The 19,448-nt window shown below is 37.4% G+C and overlaps 4 protein-coding genes across 9 annotated transcripts in view; 2 read left to right on the top strand and 2 right to left on the bottom strand.

The window, feature by feature from the left end:
• The first annotated feature begins 12 nt into the window (after positions 1–12).
• LOC108568440 (tyrosine-protein phosphatase non-receptor type 4) lies at positions 13–5,444 on the top strand. The gene is made up of 11 exons (XM_017929526.1): positions 13–340; positions 573–878; positions 936–1,155; positions 1,208–1,328; positions 1,390–1,630; positions 1,688–1,936; positions 2,151–2,308; positions 2,368–3,062; positions 3,119–3,468; positions 3,795–4,091; positions 4,149–5,444. The coding sequence occupies exons 2-11, from the start codon at positions 594–596 to the stop codon at positions 4,206–4,208; spliced, it is 2,676 nt and encodes an 891-aa protein (XP_017785015.1). The 5' UTR covers positions 13–340; positions 573–593; the 3' UTR covers positions 4,209–5,444.
• A 464-nt stretch (positions 5,445–5,908) lies between these two features.
• Positions 5,909–6,584, bottom strand: LOC108568444. The gene is made up of 3 exons (XM_017929536.1): positions 6,224–6,584; positions 6,070–6,156; positions 5,909–6,000 (listed from the first exon to the last, which is right to left on the bottom strand). The coding sequence occupies exons 1-3, from the start codon at positions 6,567–6,569 to the stop codon at positions 5,984–5,986; spliced, it is 450 nt and encodes a 149-aa protein (XP_017785025.1). The 5' UTR covers positions 6,570–6,584; the 3' UTR covers positions 5,909–5,983.
• LOC108568443 (tetratricopeptide repeat protein 39C-like) lies at positions 6,387–9,823 on the top strand. Of its 6 annotated transcripts, none has more exons than XM_017929532.1 (10): positions 6,387–6,631; positions 6,693–6,955; positions 7,009–7,330; positions 7,393–7,705; positions 7,764–7,973; positions 8,029–8,197; positions 8,260–8,710; positions 8,768–8,991; positions 9,051–9,180; positions 9,748–9,823. In XM_017929532.1, exons 2-9 carry the CDS (start codon positions 6,788–6,790, stop codon positions 9,159–9,161), a joined length of 1,968 nt encoding a protein of 655 aa, XP_017785021.1. In that variant the 5' UTR covers positions 6,387–6,631; positions 6,693–6,787; the 3' UTR covers positions 9,162–9,180; positions 9,748–9,823. The 6 variants fall into 6 exon arrangements, with proteins under 6 accessions (XP_017785021.1, XP_017785020.1, XP_017785018.1 ...); XM_017929531.1 differs by having other exon boundaries at positions 9,718–9,792; XM_017929529.1 differs by lacking the exon at positions 9,748–9,823 and having other exon boundaries at positions 6,388–6,631; positions 9,051–9,532.
• LOC108568442 overlaps positions 9,709–19,448 on the bottom strand; it is a 28,841-nt gene continuing 19,101 nt past the window's right edge. Inside the window, exons 2-11 of the mRNA XM_017929528.1 lie at positions 17,920–18,103; positions 17,662–17,844; positions 16,587–16,685; positions 16,302–16,516; positions 15,374–15,537; positions 13,879–14,559; positions 10,760–11,128; positions 10,353–10,708; positions 10,087–10,283; positions 9,709–10,009 (exon numbers count right to left, since the gene is read on the bottom strand). Coding sequence (XP_017785017.1) covers positions 9,709–10,009; positions 10,087–10,283; positions 10,353–10,708; positions 10,760–11,128; positions 13,879–14,559; positions 15,374–15,537; positions 16,302–16,516; positions 16,587–16,685; positions 17,662–17,844; positions 17,920–18,103 — 2,749 coding nt within the window. The remainder of the gene's footprint in view (positions 10,010–10,086; positions 10,284–10,352; positions 10,709–10,759; positions 11,129–13,878; positions 14,560–15,373; positions 15,538–16,301; positions 16,517–16,586; positions 16,686–17,661; positions 17,845–17,919; positions 18,104–19,448) is intronic.

Raw genomic sequence — 19,448 nt, 5'->3', positions numbered from 1 at the left:
ACAAAATCGCTTATACTTTTTTTTTACAAAAGCTGTCAAACTTAGGAACTGTATTTATAATTAACGTTAAATTATATTAGTGTTTTTGTTTTTATTTTCGCTGCCCGAAGATAACTAGTTGCGGCATGGCATTTCTGCTCGTCTTTGCTTCAAATGTGATATAAGCGTTTGTAAGAAGATCGTCGACTTTGTGATATGTAGTGGAGGATGTATGGATCTGCTCACATCCATATATGTTAAAAGAGAGAGATAATCTAGACCTAAATATGCCCAGAAGGATTCAATTGTTCATGGATCCAAATATGTGATATACACTCATCCATTGTTTCCATCTGAGAAGGTAGGTGTTTCTGTTGTCTATTTGCCACAAAGGAGGGCTTCCTGGTGAGGTTAAAATACTTGACCTAACCTCTAATGGAAAAAATTTGTGCTTCATAAATGGGTTTGATTCATTGCTCAATAATATGCTTGTATTAGTTCAAGTTTTTCCATTGATTAGATTATGTCGTAGTCAATTAATCATTGACATAGATTGCTACATCAATACATGTATTGTTAATGTTGGATTTCAGGTTGTGTTCATTGTCAATGCAATGATTGAAAGCGTCTCGAAGAGGGCTTTCAGTGGTTCTAGTGGAACATACAATGTACATGCCTTGGAACTAGCTGCTGCCAGAGTTCGAACCCAGAAAGGTTTAAGCATTAAGGTGTTTTTCCTTGATGACACAGACCATACATTTCATATAGACAAAAGGGCAAAAGGAACTCAACTATTAGATCAAGTCTATCAGCATTTAGAACTCGTTGAGAAGGATTACTTCGGCTTGCAGTTCAGTGAGAATGGTTGCACACCAACCAATAACAAACCAGAATGCATGGTAATACATAATTCATTCATTTATTTAAAAGTTATTAAATCAATGGGTTTATTTTAGCGATGGCTAGATCACAATAAGTCGGTAAAGAAGCAACTGGGTAACTGTGAAGACAAAACGCTCTATTTTCGCGTAAAATTTTACGTGAGTGATCCAAGCAAGTTACAGGAGGAGTACACAAGATATCAATTTTACTTGCAAGTTCGACGAGATATACTGGAATTGAGATTGCATCTCCCGCCATCAACGGCTTGTCTTTTGGCGAGTTACACTGTGCAATGTACTTAATTACGAATTATTTGATCGCTAACTAATTGCATAACTTGTTATAGCTGAATTGGGTGACTATCAACCTGACGAGCATGGCCCAGACTACTTATCAAACCTACAACTGGTTCCGGAACAAAATGACGACATGGAGAGGAAAATATCCGAATTGCATAAGCTTCATAAGTAAGTATATATTTAAATGAATATAAAAAAAAACGAATATAAACATTATTTTCATTTCTAGAGGGCAATTACCGGCCGATGCGGAATTCAATTTCTTAGATCATGCAAAGAAAGTGGATATGTATGGGGTTGAATTACACAAAGCTAAGGATAACACTAACAAGGACATTCAATTGGGTGTGACATCGCTGGGTTTAGTTGTCTTCCTAAATAATATCCGTATTAATACCTTTTCATGGGCGAAAATAATGAAAATCTCATTTAAGCGCAAGCAATTCTTCATACAACTTCGAAGGGAACCGGTATGCGATGAAGATCCATTAAAGGTGTCCTTAAGACTAACCATTTACGTGTTTCAGTCGGAAAATTACGATACTCTACTAGGCTTTAACATGGAAACGTATAGATCGTCGAAAACACTGTGGAAGGCTTGCGTGGAACACCATACCTTCTTCCGGTTGCATTCGCCTAAGGTACGTCGGCGTTTCCCGTTATCATTGGGTTCCAAATTTACTTACTCTGGGCGAACCGAGTTTCAAACAGTGGAAGAGGTCAGGCAACGGAGCAGATTAGAGCGGAAGTTCGTTAGATCGCCGAGCAGGACGATAGTAAGTCAATTTGGTGGCCTAACATAAGAAATGTTCCAATATATTACATTGGATAATCCTAATATTTAAATAGCCTTTATCAACATTCGTTGTGTTTTTTTTATATGTCATGTTGATAAGAACTGATAAAGTGGATTTTTAATCAGCGCGTTTTCTATCTTCTGCTAATTGCATATGTGTGCTCGTTGTATTAATAAAGAATTTGTGTTGCTAGATGAGGCAAACGATGCCGCCGCCAGCTCTTGAGGATAAGGGTAAGATACTACCAGCACCAGCAAGGCCTCCACGGCCTTACGATAATAAAGTAACGTCGTCGGGGGCCAAGGAGCCAAGGAAAGCGTGGGAAGAGGACGACAATAGGTTATCAGACGAGTGAGTAAATGTCAACATTTTATGAAATTAATTATTCCTTATATTGTTTTCCGAACTAGTTTTAACGACGGCGTATTTCTGGAGCGGCCGTCGGAAGGTCCGTTTTCTCCGGGGAAGGTGTTGAGTTACGTCGACGAAGAACCGCCATCGCCCACCTCTAATGGTTTATACGACACACCTCCGTATAGCGGCAGCCATTCGCCCACATCGCAGATTGTTGACGAAGGGATGGTCATGATCGTCCTGCATCCTGACCAAGATGGCAAGTACGGGTTTAACGTGAAGGGTGGTACGACGAAGGAAGATCCTATTTCCGTCTCACGCGTTGCTCCTAACACGCCCGCTGATAAATGCAACCCCCGATTAACGGAAGGTGATCAATTGTTGATGATCAATGGGATGGATGTGCAACAATCATTGCACGCGGACGTCGTAACTATTATTCAGGAGGCGAGAGTAACAAATTCTGGACAACTAATCTTAACAGTCCGTCCGAACGCACTATACGGAGTCTCCGAAGAATACGAGGAGCCACCCTATCAATACGTTCCTGTGAGTGGAGAATTGCATAACCGCCCCCCGTCGCCAAGCAATGCTCTTGAACAAAGCATCCTCCTCCTTGCTGATGGTCTAGCTAGTGGAGCGCTTATCGCCCAATACGAGATGCTGCATAGGAAGTATCCAGACCTGACGTGTGACGAAGCCTGCAAGCAGAAGAACGTCAACAAGAACAGATACAGAGATATATCACCATGTAATTGCTGTTGAATTCATTTCAATATAGGGATCTTATACTTATTCTTGTTTCAGATGATAACACCAGGGTCGTCCTGGAAGATTGTCCCAATGGCGATTATATAAATGCGAATTACGTGAATATGCCCATTTGCGGAACAGAGATAGTGAATAAGTACATTGCTACTCAGGGACCATTGCAAAACACCACCGAGGATTTTTGGCAGATGATTTTGGAGTCGGGCAGCAGCTTGATCGTTATGTTGACGACGGTGATAGAACGGGGTCGGGCCAAGTGTTACAAGTATTGGCCAAATGTTGGTGAATCCTTGCCGATGGCTAACGTTACTGTTAGATGTGACGAAGAACTCTCGGACGAGTCCAGCAGCTTTGTATATCGAAATTTTACCTTAATTGATAATAAGGTATAGTTTAAAATTAATATTCCAATATACAGCAATACCTCGTATAGTGCGGGTAATCAAGGAAATGTTTGAAACCGGACTAATTGAGGGCTTTAAAATCGCATAAAAATATACAACAAATTATTTTTATAATTTTTGTTACAATTAAAATTTAGTTTGCTTTCCAATTTTCAAATCGGACAGTATTATGCGAGGTATTGTTGCTTAATCCTAAGATATGTCCTAATTTCACCCAATTTTTAAAACAATATCCAAATTTTAAACTCGTCATTTTAAATCAGTCCTATTTGAAATTAATAACTCAATAATTTTGTGTTATTTTGCAGAGTAACGAAGAGCGTGTGATCAAACATATGCAATATGTCGCATGGCCGGATCACGGTGTGCCTAATTCACCTGCTCTCTTCCTGGCTTTCACAGATCAGGTGAGAGAGGCGAGGCAGAACCAGTCCAATGATGCCTCTGCCCCGGTCGTTGTCCACTGTAGCGCCGGTATCGGCAGAACCGGAGTCCTGGTGCTTATGGAAACCGCGATGTGCCTTATGGAGGCTGGCCAACCCGTATACCCACTTGGAATAGTACGGAGCATGCGGGAACAACGTGCCATGATGATTCAAAATGCTGTAACTATACCATACAATTACGCTTGGCTATAATAATTATGTTAATCCTTATTTCAGAGTCAATACAAGTTTGTGTGTGAGAGCGTACACACGGCGTACACGGAGAAAATTATTTAGGATTTTTTGTTTATTTAAATTATATAAATTGGATTGATTTCCTTCACAGTAAAAAAATGTTTAAGATGAAATAAACAGGAGGAAATGGAGTAAAAGAAAGTACCTGCGAATCGACGATGACAAAGAGAGAAAGAAAGATCTACAACTGCAAAGCACAAATATATATTTTTAGTTCATAGGTAAGTATTATGTATAAGAAAAGCGATCGTTTCAAGAAAACTTATTTCATACTATCCAAGACTTAAGAATAAGAAATGCAAAATTTCCATCCAAATTTCGTCCAGAACAGAGAATCAATGTTAATACTCAATTATTTTGTTTTCTAATCTAATTAGAAAAAGTAACATAAGTTGTCGAACAATTCAATATGAATTCGTCGCAGTTTTATGATAGTAAAGTGAATGATGTATATGGTAAAACAAACATTTTTATAATATATATATATATATATTATAATTTATGCATTATACATATATGTATATATTTGGAAAAGTGAGTTTTATTATGTAGAAGGTCCAAATTCGAGTCACGGTTTTTCAAGTGAAGCTGTGATATATATTCATGACCAATAAGTCATCTGATTATCGATTATCTACATGTTTTTTTTGTACTTTGTATAATGAAAAATAGATTGCGACAAGATGTTTCAAACTAACACGAGAACTGCCCAATTTTATCGTATTTATATAATTAATGAGATGATTAACGAATTAATGCAGCAACTAATAGTAGTTTTAAGTTCTGTCCGACTCGTATACTTGATCGCATTAACATTCGGTGCATGTTATGAAACGCACAATACTATATTATATCATAGATTATTTATCTTGTTGGACCAAGTGTACTGGCCGGATGGTGATCGTTTTTTCAAGTGGAATTGCGGACGGCAGAACTTTAAAATTTAAAAACAAAAACTTGTTTTAATGAAGCAATGATCTCATTTACTTTTTATGAAAATTCTAAATGATAGCTTGGATGTTTCAAGTCTGATGACCAAAGTAAATGTAATTAAGAAGACATCGGACTTTCCAAAAATAATCTGTTATTAGAATGTTCGTCCGTCGTCCATTTGGAAGCGAAAAAACGTTTGTCCTATTATATATTTTCGTTTTGTTTTCATTAGTAAAACTTAATTAAAACTCGTCCACTAATTTAGTTGAGATATATTTTATTTTATTTTTTTCGTTGTAAATAGGAATATTATGTGTACATGGAACCTTTTAAATATCATATTTGTGTGAGTTTATTATATCATTATTATTTAGTATATTAATTTCCATACAGATATATTTTGTTTGTTTTTTTTTTCTAAGAAAAGTAAAATCTCCTGTACTGCATCGTCCACGATCCTCGACAGTTTAAGATAAAAATAATTTGTGTAATAATACTGTACCTTGTCTTTAAAATTATCAATAATTGCATATAACTAATTTTATTTTCCTGTTTTTATTTTATATATCCAGTATATTATATATAAAAATACTTATAGACTTATTAACTACATATATGATTAATATCTACACTGTGTTGTTGTAATTGTTTATACATACAAAAAAGATTAATGAAAATACAAGGTAAATTTAAAGAATAAACGATTCATCGCATTATTGTGTATACCTGTTAATTATACATACGAATATTGTGATTATATTTGGAATAAAAACTGTACTGAATGTGATTATTTATTTTTTTCACTTTTCTGTAAAACCACTTAGCGAAAATTGGCACGAAATCTCTGGATAACCCAATATAAATGATAGTCCAATACGCCTCGATTAACGCAGACCGAATCCTAAAAAAGATATAAATTTACCAAATGTGACTTCGACGCTCTTGCATTTAGCGCTCGTCTTTTATGAACCTAGCGTTAAACGAGATCTTTTTATTATTGGCAACCCAATTATCTGTTCGGTGCAGTTCGGTGATTGGTCGATTAGATTTGAAATATCTATGGACATATTTAAAATTCAAGTAATTTTAAAAATATTGCTTCTATTATTATATCTTTGATTTACCCGCTAAATAATGGCGTCGTCTATGACAATAAGAAAAACAATGTACATACACACATATGTGAGAGAATGTACATATCCTGAAATCCATTCCACATAAAATTATACTTATTGGTTTCTCTGTGTCGGACTGCGGGAAATTGTGAAGTGGTTGCGTGCGATGCGGAGAAGGTGGAGGAAAGTTCAAGGGTGTTAGCATGAAAATCGATATGAGAACGTGTGGAAATGTTGGAAAATGTGGACCGGCAGTGTAGCAGGAATCGAATGGCAAACAACATGCGGATTGTTGCCATCCGCCTGTGTCTGACGTCTTTGTGACGGCGGTCTGACAGATAGGACGCCGCTCCATCAAAATCTCAGAGTGGTGGGACAGGAAGGAAGACGACAACAACTGGGACTAAATATAATTGGGTGGGTAAGTAAACCCTTTCCGCTTTATCCCGAAATAATCGATAAAAATCTCTTATTTCAGATAAGATGCCTATAGTACATCAGACGAGAGTATCTTTTCTGCAATCTATTGGATTCTGAATCGCATTCATTTACTTTTCTTTTTCGAACGGGGGGATGATGGCAGAGATGTCTGACCATCAGAGCACCGAGCCCTATTGGAAGATGGCACGCAGCGGCGTTGCGCTATTGTTGAACAACAGACAGGAAGAGGCCAAAGCACTTTTCAGACAATATCCTGACAGTAACATCATGTACTCAGGATATGCCACCGTCATGTTCATCGCAAGTTCGAAAGCGCTCGATTTGCACCAGACTAAATAAGATTGATTTTTCAGGACGCTCTGATGAGCTATGAGGAAGATAGGCTGAACCTGGCCGTGGAGACGCTGAAGGAGACGGAGAAGAGATGTTGCGGTTCGGGCTGGCTTCGGTATATCCGTGGGAAACCGCCCGACCTTAACTATGCAGAATACTTGGAGAATCAGATCATCAAGGCGGACGCGGAACTTTACCTAGCTACTCTCACGTTCCTGCAGCAGGACATATCCGGTTACTTCAAGGGTGGTTGGATAATGCGCAAGTCTTGGAAGCACTACCAGCAGACATATAATGAAATTCTAGCCATATACAAACAGAATATTGGAGATTTAGATTTCGGTAGGCTGCAAAAATAAACAAATAACTATTTCATTATTATATAAATCAAAATTTATCATAAGATGGTGATGCGAGTGACCAGCCAGAAGTGGGTGAGAACAGCGGCGAATGTACTACATCTTCGGACACCGAACAGGAATTGGATTTGGATGAACAGAAAGTGGAAGCGGTAACGGATGTGCCTGATCCTGCAGTTGCTGTGACCCAGAACGGGTACATTCCCAAATCCTTAACCGTAAACTCTTTCACGCACTCCTCAACTTCCACCGCGCCATCGTCAGCATCGTCTGCAATTCCGTTGAAAAAGTCTCGGTCGTTCAGCGGGACGTTGAACAGGTACACGCAGGGTCTGTTCAACGTCATCGACGAGGGGCCGTGAGTGTTGCAAGCGATCCCAGAATCTAATTGCCTTTTTGATTTCGGTTTGCTTTAGGAAGGTCGTCGACATCGACCGCGCAACGATTATACGATTGATGCGCGCCGTTTCCTTCGGTTACGGCCTCCTGCAGCTCGGCATGTCGTTGTTACCGCCTTCTGTACTCAAGCTAACCAGCTTCCTGGGTTTCCAGGGTAACCAGAAGAGCGGTCTTGAGAAGCTCGTATACGCTAGGAACGGGGAAGACATGCGATCCCCGATGGCCACGTAACTAACACATACTCTGTTTGATATCTATTCTAATCGTCGGGAACTGGTTTAGCCTAGCTTTGCTCTGGTATCACACGATAGTCCGTCCGTTCTTCGCACTGGATGGAAACAATGTACAAGCGGGTGTGCGGATCGCCACTACTCTCATTGCCGAAGCCATGCAGGAATACAGCGACTCTGCTATCTTCCTCTTCTTCAAAGGCAGAATCGATAGGTTAAAGGTGACCCATAGAGAGAGAAAACAAGTTTTCACTGCATTTTTTCAACCATATTTCTATTTCAGTCAGACATTTCGTCGGCAATTCAGTCGTTTAACGCGTCTATTGCGAACTCGAATCATCGGGAAATTCGCATTTTATCGCAACATGAGGTCGGCTGGTGTTATCTGATACAGTTGGAGCACGAACACTCGCAGAATACTTTCTTATACTTGAAGCAGCAGAGTCGGTGGTCTCGAGGTTTCTACTCGTACATTTGCTTAATCTCAGCTGGTGCAAACGAAAGTCTACAGACAATTTGCAGTTTCGAAGACCTAAAGGGCATGTTCACAGTCTCCCCTAAGGGTTCACAACTAGACGAGTACTTGGGACGGCGTTATAAATGTTGTCCTATCGAAGAGGAACTTTTCTATGCTAAGAGTAGCCTCTTTTGGAAACTACTTGTTTATGAGCTGCTCTACCTATGGAACTCCTTGCCCAGCTGCAACGTAGACAGTCTAAAAACTGTAATCAATGGTATGTCTTTTTTTTTACTTATATTTTTTTAAACAACTTAAAAAATCTCTTATATAGATTGCGAATTAGCTAACGGTAACGAAGAATACGTGCCGTTCTTAGGGTTGTCTGAATTAATTAGCGGTAGCGCCTTGTGCATCCTGAAAGAGTACGAGAGAGGTATAACCGCATTCCGCAAGTGCCTAGAGATGAGGTCCAACTGCAGTGTCCAGGGTTGCGACTCGCACATAACCGCATTTGCATTGTACGAGTTGGGTCGGTTGTTAATTCGTGATCCGGAAGTAAGTTTGAAGCACCTACAAAGTTATTTGCAAATTTGGTATTTGGGGACTATTTTCAGACAAAGGATGAAGGACGTCTTACGCTGCAGCAGATATCTAACTACAAGGACTACGATTTCGAACAGCGGCTCTCCATCCGAATCCATTCCATCCTAAAGCAGTACGCGTAACTGGGCTCGCAGATATGAGGTACAAACTCCAAAGCCGAATTAACTTGTTTTCTGTTTCTGTTTTGTTCCATCGTCGTCTAGCCAATAAACATTGTTGCGTCCCCTCTCTACCAGAGAATTACAATAAGTAGAAGTTTTTTCATACAGCTCGAGGTTTAACAATACTAATTATAATTGATGTTCTACTTTAAAATAAGCTATTTATTTTGTAAAATAAAATTTATTATAATATTATTTAAATTGGAATAATAGCAAAAGCAGCTGCCGCCTATATATAGATATGTATATACACACACGGACAATATGTATTTAATAAGAATATACACGAAACGAACAAAATGAATCCTATACCAAATATAAACACTAATATATATATATATATATATATAACAAAATATACGGGAGTAACTTATATGGACTATAATATATAAAATGACTAAACAAAGAGAAAATAAAACAAATTTAATAAATACACAAATGACCGAAAGAAAATGAATAGGTGAATTGAAGGATTTGGTTAAATTAATTTAAGATGAAAACTCGTTCCCTAATCTAGGAGGTTCAGTTTGCTGTTGGTTTTCCTCAGCTGCGCTCGCCATGGGATAATGTTTGGTTCCTCATCCGATTGGGACTCGTAGGTGTTGGTATTGGTGCTGCAGCTGACGCTATTCATGCACGGTTCAACCGAGGTGCATCGCTCGATCTCCACACTACTACTGCAATTATTATTGAAATCCTCCATCCTTTCCGACTTGTGGCAGTCCTCCTGTACCCTCACCGATTTCACGTCTTCAACTTTCGGTGAGTACAAGCATTGCCTGGAACGAAATAGTTCGATTTGCGAGTTGCTGCGCAACATGGAATCAATGAATGTACATATTTCTTGGTGAAATTAAATCTTAATTCAAGCGAAAACTCCAGTTACCTCATTTTAAATTCCGCTTCCTCCTTCTTGGCCATCAGCTGACGTTTCCACTGGGGAATCGCTTGCAGGCGCTTCTCCTCTGCCTCCTTGTGCAACTGTTCTTCCAGTTCTTTGCGCGCCTTCTCCGCAGCCTTTTTGGCTAGCATCTGCCTCTTCCATACCGGAATCACGTTACCGGTGTTGTCTTTGTCGGGGATCTGAAAGAGCAAATGCGTGTCTACATGTTTGTCCGAGCATCGATCGAACTGAAAATGCCATACACTTACCTTTTCCACGAAGTTGGTAGTGGAAAACTGCTTGGTGATCTCCGTGTACAATTCCTTCTCGTGTTTTTCCTCCACCTTGGCGCGTTCGATCTTCATCTTTCTGATGCCTGTGATGTCTTTGGACAACTTCAATTCAGCAATTAGATCCGTCTTTTGGGCAAGATAGGGCTCGCTCTGGAGACTCTGCAAGCTCATGCTGCGCGTCGGTGCCGAGAACGTTTTTGAGGCAAGCATTTTATCGGTTCTTCGCAACTGGACCGAGTTTAAATCGTGGATGCTGATGGCCGACAACGGCTGTTGCTTCTTCTTGGTGGTGTCACTCACCACCTCGGCCGTCTGTTGAAGTTTCAAAGTTTCTGAAACGCGAACTCTTAATTATGACTCTTAATTATGATATGTAGTCTTACCTCTGTTGGAAATATTGAATTCGGGTAGTGGAGGCGGCGGTGGGGTAGGGATTTCAGAATTTTTCTGATGATCCTCGGAGATGATGAGCGATTCTTCGCATTCGGACACGCTGCGCACGGAGGAGCAAGATCGTTTCTCGCTGCTGATGCTCTTTAGGTATTCAGACGGCTTGATCAGATGGTTTTTGTCGCCGCTCCCGGGGAAACTGGGTGGGATAAAGGGTAGCACGCGCTGCTTCCCGGCAAGATGAGACACCGTCCTTTCGGGACCGCTCGCCACTTCTGTTTCCGCTTCCGTGCTCAAACTGATGATGGTTAGATCTGAGCACGAGGAGTTCAGCCGTCTCGCAGCTGAAACACGAGTGTGGCCTGAATAATAGTTAGATATCGCTCGACAAATCCATTGCATACAACATCTCCGCACCGGCAGACTTTCACGCCGCAAACGTTTAAAAACTACACAATGAAGAAACACTTCGAGAAGTGGTTACACACGATCTACTGCTAGCAATCTAGACTTATCGGGGCAACATCTGTTTCCATCCACTCGCAATCATTAGATAAATTCCAGTATTCTGGATTTATTAATCAGTTTTCATCCGATGCACTTAGAAACTACTTTAATTGAGTGCAAATGCATCATAAAACATATAATATATAGCGATATATACAAAATATTATCAAATGGAAAATATTTAAAACCATAACTATATAATAAACTTACGAAAAATCTAAGTTGAATTAATTCTGAGTCCACTTCGATTGTATAAACAACGAGATAATGAAACGAAAAAGCGTTGCTTTGATAACGAACCGATGTTTTTTTTATTATTCTATTATTCTCAGATGTTGTCGCTTTTGGTGCTTGCATTAAACTGAGTTGGATTTCACCGCGCGTCAAGCCAAGTTCCGGTTTGCTGGTTTCGAGCTGTGTGATTTGCTTTACATCTCTTTCTTTTCTTTTGCTGTCGTGGCGGGGATGTACAACTACATGTAAAAATTATGCAAGAAAGAAAAAAGCAAAAGTTGTTATAAAGAAAAAAGAAAAGAAAAATATGTTTTCGAGGGTTTAATTGCAGCACGGTGAAAATGCTGTAACTGTACACATGCTCTTTTTAGCCCATTTCTATTTCGCAGTTTTTGAACATTTATGTAAAATTCGCATTTAATTTGCCAATTAATGCAAGTGATTTCGCGGACTATTAAGTGCGCAACCGTAATCTCCACTAATTGAGCCCCCAATTAATATAAAACGGTTGTATTTAATTAATTATTATTTTTCGTGAATAAAATCGACGTTTCTGAATTCATCGTAATTATCTTATTTATGTAATTGGTTCAAAACGTTGCGTCCTGTTATTTATTTAATAAGTTTGTCAATCAATTCTGAGATTGAATCTGTCTATTTCTTAAAGCAAATCATTTGCGAACGATTAATATATTGGATAGATAAATAAAGAAGACAGTTATTCATTAAAAATATGTTTGTGGTAACAATCATTTCATAAAACATTCACCAATTTCGGGTGTAAATCAGTGGAGAACTATTGACTAACTCGGTTTCCGAAACTAATCTAATTACGTATATCATTCGTTTCCTTCATTTCTTGTAATCTGCTTAATCCAATTACATCCAATTTGAATGCATTTGGTGAAAGTCCGGTTTCGTTTTTCCGCCAGCAAACGGCGAATTCGTAAAAGCGAATCACATTAGGATCGGGTAATTGCCGTAATTAAAACGAAACAAATACGAAAACGACTAATATAATAATGAATGTAGGAGATTGACTAAGAGAGATAGAGAGCTGGATTAATGAGTCACTCGAAAAAAATATAAGAAGAATAAAAGAAACACAAGAAAGAAGTGACCTGCTGCACGTCGTTACGAGCTCTACTTATTTTTATTTCGATTTAATCGTCGTCATCCGAGAGTACTTTTACTTGTCAAAAAAACGTAAACGTTGGAAAGATACATATATATATATATATAAAATAAAGGTAATAAAGCTGTTTCATGTGCAGTCGTTGAAATTTAGTTCAGTGGATTTCGTGAATGCGAATGTCTTGATTACAAGAATATGCATATGCATGAAACACCCAGCATAAATAAATATATAAATAAGATCGAAAGTTTTTTCTTCTTGTTTTCCGTATTTTATATGTAAAAATATTAGTATAAAAATACCTCGAATACTGAGGCTTTGATCAGTAGGGTTTAAAAATTTCAAAAGAAACAAATTGTACAGAAATTTATTATTCTTATACACAAATGATAGTATTTTCATCTATAAAGTAAATTCTATTTTTATGCTGTTTATTTTTAAGCGGTTTCAAAGTTCTCGGTTAGTTCGGCTTTAAACAGTGCGGGAACCCATTACGCGAGTTATTGCTGTATATGTATTTGATCAGTGAAGGATTAAGCACTTGAGACGCAATTTTCTTGTGCAATTCAAATTTCAATTTAGTTAAGGTTGTCGTGGGCCAATCTTAAAATATGAGGCACCCTTGATTTAAGAGACATTGTGTTGGTCAGTCCATTGTTAATAGAGTATATATGTGACTAAAAAGGATATTACTGTAAAAATGACTGAAGAAACATTACAAAGTGCGTGTTGAACTAGTGACTAATTCATTTTTATTTCTTTAGTATTTTTAATTTTATAATTGAAAACAATTGTAAGGGAATATGGTAAATAAAATTAATTAGTCTTGTTCACGATGGAAATTGATTTTTTTGTATGATTGTATAATTTGCGGTTTTTACGATTTTATGAAACTTTTGTGCACACATGTTATTGCGATGATTTTTATTTATGGCTGATGGAACTCGTTGTCATTGACGAAATGGTATGGAAATGTTTTAAAGATTACTGTGACGAGTGATTTTACAAATGGATTGTCTATTGTTTCAAAGAACGTATGTTTTATGAAGATGTGACATGGTTTAGAAATTTAAATTGTGAAAACGTTCACAAAATATAAAAAAAAATATATATTATATTCTCTACTTTTATCTATGGTTCTTTGTTTGAGTTCCACTACTTATTGGCTAACGACGACAGTTGGTTGCTGATGAACCAGTTTTCTAAGATGGCTAGTATTTAGGTTAGTTTACTTACTGAGAGAGGAGATGCTTCTGCACATTCCTTTGACGACGTCAGAAGGTCTGACGGTAGGCTCTGCGACCACCTCGACATCCTCACACTGTCCTCCGCTTCCGCCACCGTTCTCCGAGACGCCATCGATATCCTCGCAGGATGAAGGATCCTTCATCGCCGGCAGCGGTGGTGGCGGCGGCGGCACGGCGTGCACGTCAACGGGGGTGGAGATAACCCTCTTTAGAAGCCTCTGATGGCTGTAATCGTGGACCGGCGGAGGCGGCGGCGGTGGCAGCGAGTGCCTGGTTCCCAACTTCGTCTTTTCGCCTTCCTCCTCGGAACTTAGCGCCGAAGGAGACGAAGACTCCTCTGGTTCCTTCTGGGCCACCTTCTTCTCGATCTTCTGCGGTTTCGGCAGAAATTCGTTCTGCTTGGGTTTCTGGTTGGGCGTCAGTTTGACAATCACGTTGCACCCGGAATTGGACGAACTCGCCGACCCGGAACGACTGTGCGACCCGGAGTCGCGCGACCTCGACCGAGCTATATTCAATCTGTCTTTGGCGCTCGTCTTCGGCTCGTCCCGCACCATGTAAATATCCTCATAGTCGTGGTCGTGGTCCCCTGATCTCTCGGAGATGTCCGAAGAGGACAGATTCTCATCGGACCCGGCGCCGCTGCTGCTCGAATGCACCTCCACTTTAACTGCAACAAACCAGAAAATGCCGGAGCTCAACAACTTTGCTACCATCCATTAGTCAATGGTTCCTCGTGGAAGCACTCGGTTGCACTGGACGCGGAAAAGCCCGCATGGAAATAATTTATGCTACTATAATCACGAGAAAAGAGAGAAATTTCTAGGCCCGAGGTGGAGGACGGCCGCGACAGATGTTCTGAATAGCAACTGTGGAAATCGCATGTGCGAGAAACTTAATATGCAAAAATATTTGTAATCATTATTTGCTACAGTGTTACATTATGCGAAAGAAGAAGCATAAGGAAAAACATAAAAAAGCAGAATCTTGCAGCCCGCAATAGAACCGTAATTGACACAATTCACAATTGTTTTAAACAAAATCCAAATTCGCATTTTGCACATGTTTTCTTTGTATTTTGTTGGTGTGTTAGTTCGATCGTTCTGTTTCATTAATGTTTACGATATTTGCCTTTAGATAAGTGCAACAAATTTATTGCTCATTGTGTTTCCGTGCATATGCGAGTAACGCGTTAATTGCTTTCATATATCCCAGTAATTTGTGCAAATTCAAATGCGACAGGAAATCAAATTTATTCATTCATAAATTAAATACGCAGTGTAACGCTTTCTTGGGTATCAACTATTTTAACGACTAATCAGCGCGAGTTTTCAATATATTGTTAACAATGCATAACCGTTCTTTCTTAGTAATTGTTTTCGAATATGTTATATACAGGCGTATTTATAATACTCTAAAGCGAATTACTACATGAGCAACAATTAATCTTTATCAAATAGAAAATAATCAAACAAATATATTACCGGTCAGAGCAGACAGACCAGAATTTCCGTGTGATTGGATCCTGCTGGTGGTGTTATTCTCGAACAAATCCTTCACGCGGTTGTAAATTACTTCTTGCGGATTATGCAAGTAGAAGGATTCTCCGTTCGTGCTGCTAGAGCTGCTCTCAGATCCATTTGAAATACTAAAAAATATAACGAAATTGGTGTAATTAGAGAAAATACATATTTCAATATTAGTTGTATATACATAAAAATATGACTTCAAATTACAATAACAAATATACCCGATTACGTAAGAAAAGGCTGAGACTTGTTAAATATAGCAAAGTGTATTGTTGTCATGACTATCACAAGCTATTAACTGTGTGCATGTATTTCATTACTATGGTAACATGTATAAGTATTATTTTGTAACTGTGATGAAACAAGTAAATTTGTCTTTGAATATTAAATATTTGAAAACTATTATATTTGTTATTACTTAATAACGATTAAAATAATAATAATAATGTGTATTGCGTGAGTAGTACAAAAAAAACATATACAGAAATAAAACGAACAAATTAAATATATATGATATCAAAAAAAAGTTAGGTGATACAAAAGGCTATTGACCATAGATCTTTCTGCCCTAATAACGATTATTAATTCTAAATTAATGAATTATTATTGATTTTCGATTAAAATGTGAATTTGGTGGATGCGCCGGGAAATTTATATTTTATTACATTTTATAAAAATATAATATATATAATTTCAAAAAAGTCAACTGATACAATACATTTTATAATAATAATAAATATAATAATAAACAAAATGTATTTATTTTGAAATAAACTACATATATGAATGATGAATAATTAAGGACAAACGAAATAAAACTTAAGTTGATATTATTAATGGTAATATTTTTTGTGAATGATTGTAATCGTATATAGTTTCTTACCTATTTCTGTGGACTCCCATTGGATTGATGTATAGGCCATCGTGAGGAGCATGCGGTGTTTCGACTCCTTGTCTGCTTAGAGGTGGATGCAAATAGAAAGGTTCTTGGTTCAAGCTGTTGTTGCTGCTACTGATATTATTGCCATTGCTTGCGACGTTGTTTACGCTGCAGTTGACCGTCGATTTTTTGCAGGATGTGCAATCGCTTATATTTCCCTAAATAAAACGAAACAAAAACATATTTTAAATGTCATTTCATTTGCTTATATATATATATAAATCGTACTCTTTTTGATTCCTTCCTCACGCAAGAGCAGCTATAATGCTTCTTATCTGGATCCTTGTAATCCGGCGTCGTTCCATGTTGAACAAGAACATTTAAACACTGAAAATATAGAATATTATATATTAGTGATCAATTAGTGATGAATTATCATTTGTAGAATAGCATAGAATTGTATGAAATAATATAAAATATTTTTGAAATAATATTTATCATTTACTCAGATATATTATACCAATTTATCTTCAATTACAAAGAAAGAAGTATTAAAATAATTGCATCATATTGATAAGCAAAGTACTATTTCGTGGTAGATACGTTGTAAACTTCTAATTTGACAAGTAATATTTGAAAATCAAAGAAATTTAGATGTGTCAATATGGCACATTTTTTTTTATAATACTATCAATAAACAAACGTTAAAGTCTACATTAGATTAACTAAAAAAAATAGATGTTTTTTGAGCTATTGAAAATTTATAAGAGATGTATTACTATTACTACCTCATAAAATACCACTGATGTATGACATTTCGCCAGGAATTATAATTTAACATTATTTCTTCGAAGGCGAGGCGGGTATATTGAAGAGAATGTTTCTTATCGATCTCGATCTCTAGAAGCGATCACATCTTCAGATTGAACCGTTTCAGATTTTTTTTTTCTGTAGAGTTATTTCTATTAAAGTACACATTTTAACTGAAATTTGTGTCAATGTAATATAATATGTTATTGGAAAAACTAGTGTTTGGATGCTAAGCTAATACATCTGATAGATATACATGTATAGCGTTTTAGACGCAAGTTTTAGTTTGGCATTTTTGGAAGAAATTTTCTACTATTTGTATTTACTTATATGAAATGTTAAATACAGAAACTATTTGATGTCATATAGCAGAATCTGAGCGTTACATTTTTTGTTATAATTGTCTCAATTCAATCTCAATTAACTCAAAACTTTCGATTCCGAATCACATTTTGTGTTTCATACTATTTTATTTGTAGATGGAAATGCTCCACTAGATGGCAAATTACTAAAATCCTTGCAAAGTCCTTGATTAGCAAAGTTTTGTTTTTACCTCCACCTGCTGGTTTTCTGCGGCGTCGTTTATAGGACTTTTTCCATATTTGTCAAGGGAGAGCCTGGCTCCATGTCTTAAGAGCCACCTGACAGTCTCGAGATGACCGCGTGAGGCGGCGAAGTGCAGAGGCGTCGCGCCGTCTCCGTCCCTCAAGTTCGGGTCCACACCTTGCTCTTGTATCTGAAAGAAAGAGAACACAGAAGATTAAGAGCGAAGACGACATGGAAACTCGTTCTGAACCGGTGGTTTCCTTACCATCCACTTGACGCAGTTCAGGCAGCCCATCTGGCTGGCCGCGTGGATCGGGGCCATTCCATCCTTCGCCCTCACATACAGCGATCCTCCAGCTTCCAAAACCAAAAACTTCAGCACCTCTAGGTGCCCTTCCTGCGCCGCCAAGTACACCGGCGTCACGTCATTATCCATTTGCGTGTTTGCGCTGGAAATATTACAATATTAGTAAACACAATTCGTCGCAGGTTCTCAAACAAATCCGCGCTCGCATCCATGCGGAAATAAAGAAAGAAAGAATCGAAGAGCCTTCGCACGGTCCGAAAACTCCGACGGGAGCGTTCAAATTAAATTTGCGATAATTAAAAACAATTCCATTGCGTTTATAATAGCGACAGGAAACAAGGCGCAAAACAAGTGTAAACTGTTCGAAATTTTGTTAATCGTAGAAAGCTCCGGAACAGGGAAAACCTGAAACGCGCGTTTATCGGTAGGCAGGGGCAGGTTTCACTTTCCGAAATGGGAATAATAATAACGGCTACACAAAACAAGTAAAAATAAAATACGAAAGGAATTTCAATGTTTGCGCGCTCGCAATTGAGCTGTTAAATAAAAATGTAGAAATCAAGCTGGAGTGAAAGTGTTTTTATTATTTTCAGACCGAATGAAATTATCTTTAAAACCCGCAGGCGGCCACCGAAGAAGATCCTCCAGCTTTCCCGACGCACTGGCATCCCCAATGCTTGCGCAAATTACGATTGTATAGCGAATTTCACTCTTATTTGCAATTTTTAATTCAATTTTTCTTTGATTCATTAATATCATTTGGCAACTTTTTAAAATAAATTCTTTAACGAAACTCGATGTACATAAATTAATAAGCCCATTTTTCATTCAAGTTGGCAAGGACTATTTGATATAATAAATTATCTTGGTTATTATCTTCTAAATATATCCTGCATAATTTATTTATCTAATGATCTAATCTATACATCAGACCTTTTTACAAATAAAAAAATACATTCTACAAGATTGCAGGATACATTGAAATTGTCATTTAATATAAATAATATAACAATATCTACATACAAGTATAAATCATATAGAAATTACGTAATTTAGGAAATGGCGTATTAAATCCAAGGAAACCAATTTGATTCGATGTGAAAATAGATTTCTCAACAACTTTTAGAATTATACAGTTTTCTATTGTCCAAAATAATTTTTTAAAAAAATCAGTTTTTTTAAATTTTTGTAATTTATTGTTGCTATAAATATTAATATTATTAAAGAAATAAGTGCAGAAAGATGTATGGTAAGTTGTATGGAAATGTTAAATTATATTATTCTTTGTTGTAATATTATTATTAAAAAAATAACAATAAATAGTTGCACAAAATGAATACAGTTAGAACATAAATTTAGCAAATTTTAAAGGATTTATATTAGAAGAAAGTCGAAACAATACTCTTGGTATTTGTATAATATTATGTTTTTTTTTTGCTCTTTGCAGCAATTTAATGTAATTGCATTTCTTATTATGTTATTAGGTC

This window comes from Nicrophorus vespilloides, unplaced genomic scaffold (genome assembly GCF_001412225.1).
Source record: "Nicrophorus vespilloides isolate i.1.1-1 unplaced genomic scaffold, Nicve_v1.0, whole genome shotgun sequence".
Taxonomy (NCBI): Eukaryota; Metazoa; Arthropoda; class Insecta; order Coleoptera; family Silphidae; genus Nicrophorus; species Nicrophorus vespilloides.
Note: the sequence above shows the minus strand (reverse complement) of the source record. Positions and strands in the feature narration are given on the sequence as shown.

Coding starts and splice junctions, on each gene's coding strand:
- LOC108568444 (XM_017929536.1), bottom strand. CDS start 6,569: ATGGAGCGGCGTCCTATCTGTCAGACCGCCGTCACAAAGACGTCAGAC. Junction 6,157..6,223: donor ACGACGCCATTATTTAGCGG/GTAAATCAAAGA, acceptor ATATGTCCATAG/ATATTTCAAATCTAATCGAC.
- LOC108568443 (XM_017929532.1), top strand. CDS start 6,788: ATGATGGCAGAGATGTCTGACCATCAGAGCACCGAGCCCTATTGGAAG. Junction 7,331..7,392: donor TATTGGAGATTTAGATTTCG/GTAGGCTGCAAA, acceptor ATTTATCATAAG/ATGGTGATGCGAGTGACCAG. Junction 7,974..8,028: donor ATGCGATCCCCGATGGCCAC/GTAACTAACACA, acceptor GAACTGGTTTAG/CCTAGCTTTGCTCTGGTATC.
- LOC108568440 (XM_017929526.1), top strand. CDS start 594: ATGATTGAAAGCGTCTCGAAGAGGGCTTTCAGTGGTTCTAGTGGAACA. Junction 1,329..1,389: donor GAATTGCATAAGCTTCATAA/GTAAGTATATAT, acceptor TTTCATTTCTAG/AGGGCAATTACCGGCCGATG. Junction 2,309..2,367: donor GACAATAGGTTATCAGACGA/GTGAGTAAATGT, acceptor TTTCCGAACTAG/TTTTAACGACGGCGTATTTC.